At 45.4% G+C, this 7,579-nt stretch overlaps 1 protein-coding gene across 1 annotated transcript; it reads right to left on the bottom strand.

Moving 5' to 3' along the window:
- Window positions 1-358: 358 nt before the first annotated feature.
- Ndufb4 (NADH:ubiquinone oxidoreductase subunit B4) lies at window positions 359-6,991 on the bottom strand. Its single transcript, XM_028894989.1, has 3 exons — window positions 6,735-6,991; window positions 1,800-1,946; window positions 359-474 (listed from the first exon to the last, which is right to left on the bottom strand). Exons 1-3 carry the CDS (start codon window positions 6,912-6,914, stop codon window positions 412-414), a joined length of 390 nt encoding a protein of 129 aa, XP_028750822.1. The 5' UTR covers window positions 6,915-6,991; the 3' UTR covers window positions 359-411.
- Between the last annotated feature and the right edge of the window lie 588 nt (window positions 6,992-7,579).

The raw sequence follows: 7,579 nt of genomic DNA, 5'->3' as shown, positions 1-7,579 counted from the left end.
TAAGTGTTTCATATCGTTGTTACCTTTACCCATAAGGCTGGGACTTAGATATTAGAGTCCAGACACGGAGTGCTCAGCCGCCCAGTGGGCTCTCAGAGCTGTGCCCTCCGGCCCTCCGGCCACTGTGCCCTCAGCACACATATCAACCGGCCACAGTTAGCACTCATTTGCTGAAGGACAGATTAAATAATAAAGAAACATTTCTTCCTTGAGCTGGAGTCTTGGAAAGAAGACTCTATGACATGCAGCAAACCCTGGCCATCCTTCTGACACACAGATTCTCAGCACAAGCCACCTTTGCCGCTGTTTTCAAGGTATTAACATGCTTCTACAATAAATCTAAGAACAAAAGAAACTGTTCAGTGATTAACAGAAGATTTATTTATGCAAGAATAGTCATCCTTGCCAAACTTAATTGGACATCTTTAAAGTTCGGTTCACTTTTCCTTCCTGGATAAGTCTTTCATTTCTGTCCTGTAGAGAATAAAACAAAAAGAGACAAAATATTAGAGAGCAATGAATTCTGGCATGGCCATGGAATAACTGCAAATTAGGAATAAAAATTCCCAAAATTTAATTGTAATCCCATCCCCTAATCCCAAGAACTCTGAGGAGGTAATAGGAAGCTAAAGTTAGGACAGTGAGAAAACACAGCCATTCAAAAGTCCCTTAGAGCTGCTTTTTAGTGATGAGAAAGGATAGCCCCTTCTAAAGCAGATGTCGTTTTTGTTTGTTTTGAGGCAGAATCCCACCCTACAGCCCAGGCTAGCCTGGAACTCAGTCATTAGCCTAGCTGGCCTCAAACTCACGGTGATCCTCTTGCCTCAGCCTACCCAGGGCTAGGATTAGAGGTGTGAGCTGCCATGCCCAGCTTCCAAAGTAGGAAATGCAAAGCAGTCTTGGGAAAGCACAGCGGGTTCACCCATCAAGTCAAGAGCTCTGAGGGAAGAACAGGTGGCTGGCTGATGATGAAGTCACATGAGTGGCCCCCAGCCTAGATGGCTGTACCAGTCCTGGGACTGTGCTAGGAACTGAGAGCCAGAACGGAGCAGCCTTCTCTGTGACGGTGCAGCCAGGCCTCTGAGGACAGCGGCTCACAGACCAACTCCGCTTCCATTGTTAGGGTTACGTCTAAAGAGTAACTCCCGAAAGCTCAGCAAGAGAGCATGCCAAGTGATCCATATGTTGCACTGGGCCGATAAGCATCATCTCTGACAAATGCACCAACGAAACTGAAGAACTCCACTAGGATTATCTGAAGGGGAGTCCCAAAAGAAGTCTAGTTTGAAGCCAGACACGGGAGACGCATTCCTGTAATCCCAGTGCTCAGGAGGCTGGGACAGGAGTCCTTAAATGGGAGGCTGGCCTGGGTGACATAGTGAGACCTTCCCAATTCTGTCTTAGCAAAAGTGTCTATCCACCCTCTAAGGAGAAAATAAACTTTAAAAAAGTTATCATGGTATTCATTTGCTTAGTAACCACACTATAATTTCCTTACATTATCATGAGCTAAACTCGAATCTCATAAATTTAAACTGACCATTCTATTACTTTTTTTTAAATGGCAGAGCAGACATTATTAAATCTGAAAGAGCCATAGGCTGCCATGGTTTTCAATGAAGTATCAAATCAAACTGAAAACTCCAACTCTTCTAAAAGGACTGATAAGGTACCAGACAGAAAGGGAAAGGACCCTTTCTGTAGGAGGGCTTAGGAACAATCACCACAACACTGAGCGGCAGTCGGCACCTTGGAGGGACCTCCCACACCAATGCTCAACACCTGGCCCTAATACTTACCCTGTCTGTTTTGAAAATATAGTACCAGAAGATGAGGGGCCCAAATGCCGCCACAACCCCTAAAAGTGAGTTCTTTGGAGTGGGTCTGAAACTAGGATAAACATTTGTTGATTTTGCATAGGCCCAACGAATCAAGGCAGGATCAACCTGAAAAGAATACAAAGACAGACTGGTAAACCTTCAGGCCACGTGGAGAAGGGAGCTCATCGGGGCTGCTGTGAAGGGGCACGGGAGGCTTCTGTCACCCATTAACTCACACCCACCCTCAGCTCTGCCTTTCTGACCTCCACCTCCCGAGCAGGATTACAGGACTGGGCCACACTCCCACCTGACTCATTTCTAGTACTCGGAAACCGTTTTTTTTTCTTTCTCGCCTCCCTCTTTTTTCCTTTCCCTTTTCTTTTTTGGTTTTGGTTTTTATGAGACAAGGTCCTGCTTTGTAACCCAAGTCAACATCATGACAATCCTCGCGTGTCTCAGCTTCCCAAGGGCTGGGATCATAGGTGTGCACCACCATGTTGTCAAAAAGAACCGTCGGAGGATTCTGTTCAAATGCTGCACAATTTCAAGATTCTTCTATCCTCTTCTAGCTTTCTATTTCTTAGGATTAAGAATCCTTACTTTGAACTGGCAGAGAAGCCCCCTTCCCCAAATCCCTCTGACTTACCCTTCTCCTCGTTCTCTCTCGAAAGTGGCCATCAGAACCACACCGCAGCCCTGACAAAGACCTCAGAGGCTTCCTATTTTGCTTCCAGGACCCTTTCTAATGCTGTCACAATGGGCCTTTCCCTGCTACAGCATTTGCAGGAAGATGAAAGCAGGTTTACTCTAACTCTGAATTATATGCTTTTGCTTTCTTTTGGTGCTGAGGATCAAACCAAGGGCATTGTGTAAACTAGGCATAAACTCTACCACAGAGCTCTATACCTTTCACCATGAACTGTACGTTCTTAAACTTACTTGGCTGATGTCTGAAAAACAAACTATTACATTCCACACTATTAAAATTCTTGCAAAAAAAAGGTCAAAGTTGTCAAAAATAATCAGCTTATCTTGGTTAAGAAAAAAATAATTTAATATATTTATACTAAAATAATTTCCTAAAAATAGCAAATCTACCCCAAACACATAATTAAAGTTAATTAGCTAAATCCCCAAGTGATTTTGCAAAATTATTCTCTCCAATTAACTGACAAATTAAAATAAGCAAATAAAATCAGCTTTAGTCTTCAGTATGCAGCATGAATGTCTAAGGTGCTAACGAACACTGAACAGCCAGGATTGGCAGGACTGAAGTGAGTTCCACATTTACATTTCAAACTAAACTGAATTACAGCAATATGACCCTGAGGTGACCAGCTGCAGCTCAAAGGGAGAGCAACCTTGAGTGGAGACGCTTCCAGCCTTTTAATCAGGTTGAAATCTTCAACCGTGTAGACAATCGCTCACTACCAGCCAGGGAAGTCTAAAAACACCTTCACTGCTCTAGAAACGATGAACATTACCTCTCCATGCTAGAAGGGTCTGCATTGTTGTTTATTATTCCTAGCGCAAAGAAACAGGAGAGAGGCTGAAAGGATCAATGCATCTGCTCGTTGCTAAAGCCTGCACCTGAACGCCACACAGTGAGACTTCTCAATCCGTCAGTCACTCACTGCTCTGCACTTTAATATCTTCCAGATGTCTCCCAGAAACAGAGATTTCATTTCATAAAAGTACCAGTAACTTCAAGGTCAAAACCACAAGAAAGAGCCTGGAGAGATGGCTCAGTGGCTGAGGAGTCAATTGTTGTTCTTGAAGAGGACCTGGGTTCAGTTCTCAGCACCCACATGGTAGCTCACAGCCATCCCTAACTCTAGTTCCAAATGACCCAATGTCTACTTCTGGCCTCCTCTGGCACCAGGCATATACGTGGTACACATACAGAAATGCAGACAAAACACTCACACAAATAAATGAACAGGGGAAAGGCAACTTTCCATGACACCACGCAATGTCCACTGGGGTGTCAGCAGCCTCCGGCAGAGTGAAACCCTCAAGACTTTCTTCACTGGACTTTCTGAGCCCAGCTCTGCTCGGTTTTCCTGCTCTCTGCCCAGCTCGTTTCTTCTTTTCCTGCCATTTTTTTTCAACCTTTTAATACTGGGCCTCAGCTTTTGCTGGGCTGTCTTACATTCACTCCATTAAAGTCATCCAGTCACGTGACTTTAAGCCTTCCTAGGTTGATGGCTACCAACAGTCTATCTCTAGCCTTAGACCTACCTCCATGTTCAACTCACCCTCTACCCACCTGGGCATGGAAATAACCATCAAACAGGCACCCCCAAACCGATCTGTCAATATTCCTTTCTAATCCACCAGCATACTGTTCTTCTCCCATTCTTCTAGAAAAGGCACTCCAGTGGCTTAGAGTCATCCTTAACTTAGAATTCTCTTTGTCTCACACCACTTCCATCTGACAACGAACTTGGCTAGACCTACTTTTAATACCTACCCAGTACCTGCCACTTCTCACCAACTCCACATCCACAGGCACAGCAACCATTAACTAAGAGACATAACTGTGGTAAAAGCCTCCTAGCTCACTTCTCTCTGCCCTCACCCCGTCACAGACAATTCTTGAGGAGACAGAGATTTTGTTAAGATAGAAGTCTCCATTATGGGAGCCCCTTCTTAGTAAAACTCTTTACAGTGCCACACAAGGTCCTGTGTGATCAGGTCCCAGGAGCCCCTTTGACCTCACCTTGTTTTATCATTCTGCCCCTCACCTTTCCCTATTTTATTCACAATGGCTTCTTCAAAAACCAAAGTGTGTGTGTATGTGGCCCGGACTTGACTCAGCCCCTGGAGTACTAAGATGGCTAATATAGTTTGAATTACCTCTCTGGTATATTTCGAAATCTGCTAAAACTGCCAAGCACACTCCTGCCTTTATACTTCCAGTCTCCTATAACTAGCCTGCTACTTTCCTCCCAAAACTAACGCCTTTGGTTCACTTCTTTCAGATCTTGACTTAAAGGTCCAGCTCCAAGGCTGGCATTTGCAGCTTTGTGGTAGAGTACTTTTCTACCATGTGAGACCACAAAACAAACAAATAAAAACAAAACCCCCAATGCCATGTTCCAGATGGGGGATTCCTTCCCTGTTACACACACACTGCTAATCACACGCTCACTTTTCTCTGTCATTTAACACTATCTCACATACTAAATGATTTGGATTTTTAAATGTACTTAATATTTGTCAACCCCACTAGACAGACAGCTAGCTCTACAAGGACGGGGACTTTAACTGGCTTTACACTCTTACCTCATCATCTCCAATAGTCTCATAATAGATCCTGAGCAATTATTTCTGACCAAATCAGTCATTCCTAAGGATTAGACAAAGGGATTCACAAGTATTGGTTGGTAAATGATTAATGGAACAGCTAAAGAGGCAGGTGTTATTAACTCTGCTACAGATGAGAAACGGAAACTGCCCTTGGTTACAGAGATGAAAAGACAGATGATTGGGGGTTCAAACTTGACCGAGGCCTTATTCTATTTACTTAAAAAAAAAAAAAAAATTAAACAGGCCAGGTGTTGTGGAGCACGCCTTTAATGTCAGCACTCAGGAAGCAGAGGCAGATGGATCTCTGGTACAAGGCCAGCCTGGCCTGCACTGTGAGTTCCAGGATACCCAGGGATCTATAGAAAGACCCTGTTTGAAAATAAATAATAAAAATGACAGCATACTATCTAGCATTTCAAAAGCAACTATGTGTATAGTTTAGAACAGATGTATCTCTTTCACCCTGTAAACAAAAGGCTGGTTGGAGATATATATCCAACTAGGTAGAAGACCACACTATGAGTCACACAGACTAGGGTTCTAACTGAGCACTGGGTATATCTGTAGGAGCAATATATCCTGTGCATACTGTCTTCTCATCTAGAAAGCCAAGAGAGGAACACAGCTTAATTCTATGAACTGTGACATATAAATGGGGAAAAAAAATGTTTTTCAGGCCAGGTATGGCTTTGCAAGTGGCAGTAACGTGGAGCTGTGGCTGGGGGACCTGGAGTTCTCAGACACCTGGAGAACATGTCTTTAAAAGAAAAACAAAACGAGACTTAGTACTGTATCTGGCCACTTAATGCAACTTTCTCTTGGTTGTTCTCATAACTTTCGAATATTCAGAGAGACTGAGTATACAACTGTTGGAAAGCCTTCATTTGAGATAGACAGCTTTTACAGAGGAAACTGTCTAAAAGCACACTTGTTAAAATACCAATTTACTGACAGGTTACATACTTTCTCATTTGATTTCACAACTCTATGTCTAATGCACGCCATTTCCAGGAGAACATTAAAAAGCTATGTTTTAAGAGAGATTATGTAAATTTCCCAGGGGTCACAGTTTGTCAGTATATGATGTCATGTGGTCTGATTCCAAAGCCAGATGCCTCATCGAGCTTCAGGTTCTGTAACACACTTGATTTGAACAAGCCCTACATTCTCATGAGAGAGACGCGTTCTTGGGCGCTAGGAGCTCAAAACAGCTTTTTTACGCTGTACATTTGGAAGTACGGGGCCTGAACCTGCCCTTTACAAGGAAGACACTGTGCTAGCTCGGTCACGTGTTACTCTGCCTCGGGAGAGCCGAAGGACCACATTACAGCCATGTTTCGGACAAGAAAGCCGAGAATGATGCAGAGCTTAACCACTTTCTCCACACCAGGAGGGAAGTCGTCCAGCCAGGATGCAAGGCCAGCTGGGTTTGCAGCCGGAGCCCATGCGCTTGGCCACTGAGCCTGCGGCCGAGGTCACAGGGCCAAGGGCTGTGTGGGCGAGGGGCCCGTGTCCAGCACACGGATTGGAGCTGGGCGGCCCCGCGTGTGCCCACGCGAGATGCGGCTGCCCCGGCCCACAGTCCCGCCCGGCCCCACTCACGATGTGCGATGTGCGTTTGGGGTCGTTGTACTGAAGCAGATATTCCCGTTTAAGCCGGGCCCTTAAGCTCATGCGCTCGACCTGCGCCTTTCGGGTCTCCGGAGACACGTCATACTCGGCGGGGTCGAGGGTACTGGGGAGAGAGGCCAGGGGCGCAGGCTTATACTTGGAACCCGACATCTTGGCGACCGGCGCACATCTGCGCCTGCGCGGCTCTGAGAGCTGCCCGCTTTAGTTTGACCTTCAGGCTCAGGAAGTGCGCCTGCGCACGCCGTTTCGCGACCTGGCAGGAAGGGGAGGAAGAAGGGTGGAGTCTGAGATGGGGCGGAGCCTCTGCCTAGGCTTCCTCCACGCCCCTAGTTACCCGTATTTTGCCTGTGCGTGCTTTTCAGTGCTCCTGTCTTGCATCTTTTGAGTTACACATGTTTCTCCTCTGTGCTGCCCCTTTCTTGCAGAACTAGTTTCCTGAGGTTGAGCAGACTAGACGAAACTGAGAAACTGGATTGGCTGTGGCTCCCGAAGTCCTGCCGTTCAGTGTGGGTTCATCCAAACTGGGTGACCTTGGAGAAGGTCATTTAGTGTCTCCCAGGCTAACTTTTTCTAATCCTGGAGAAATGACCTTGACCCTGTGGAGTTGTGGGGTTTAAATGAGACAATGAAAAATGCAAAGTGCTCTACAATAATCCGTAGCTCCTACCCCACCCAAAAAGGAGAATAAACTTTTTTTTGCAGATTACCACATTAGGACTGGTCCACTGTTAATCTCAAAAATGGGTGGAGAAAGAGATCACCGACCCAAATCATCAGGGCCAAATTAAATAAAACAGGCAATGAAAGCATGCCTT

Source organism: Peromyscus leucopus, chromosome 12 (genome assembly GCF_004664715.2).
Source record: "Peromyscus leucopus breed LL Stock chromosome 12, UCI_PerLeu_2.1, whole genome shotgun sequence".
NCBI classification, from domain to species: domain Eukaryota; kingdom Metazoa; phylum Chordata; class Mammalia; order Rodentia; family Cricetidae; genus Peromyscus; species Peromyscus leucopus.
Note: the sequence above shows the minus strand (reverse complement) of the source record. Positions and strands in the feature narration are given on the sequence as shown.

What these genes read in the sequence shown, in the direction of transcription:
- Ndufb4 (XM_028894989.1), bottom strand. Translation starts at nt 6,914, where the DNA reads ATGTCGGGTTCCAAGTATAAGCCTGCGCCCCTGGCCTCTCTCCCCAGT. An exon ending in CCAAACGCACATCGCACATC is followed by an intron (nt 1,947 to 6,734) that starts GTGAGTGGGGCC and finishes TATTCTTTTCAG; the next exon opens with GTTGATCCTGCCTTGATTCG. An exon ending in ATATTTTCAAAACAGACAGG is followed by an intron (nt 475 to 1,799) that starts GTAAGTATTAGG and finishes TATTCTCTACAG; the next exon opens with GACAGAAATGAAAGACTTAT.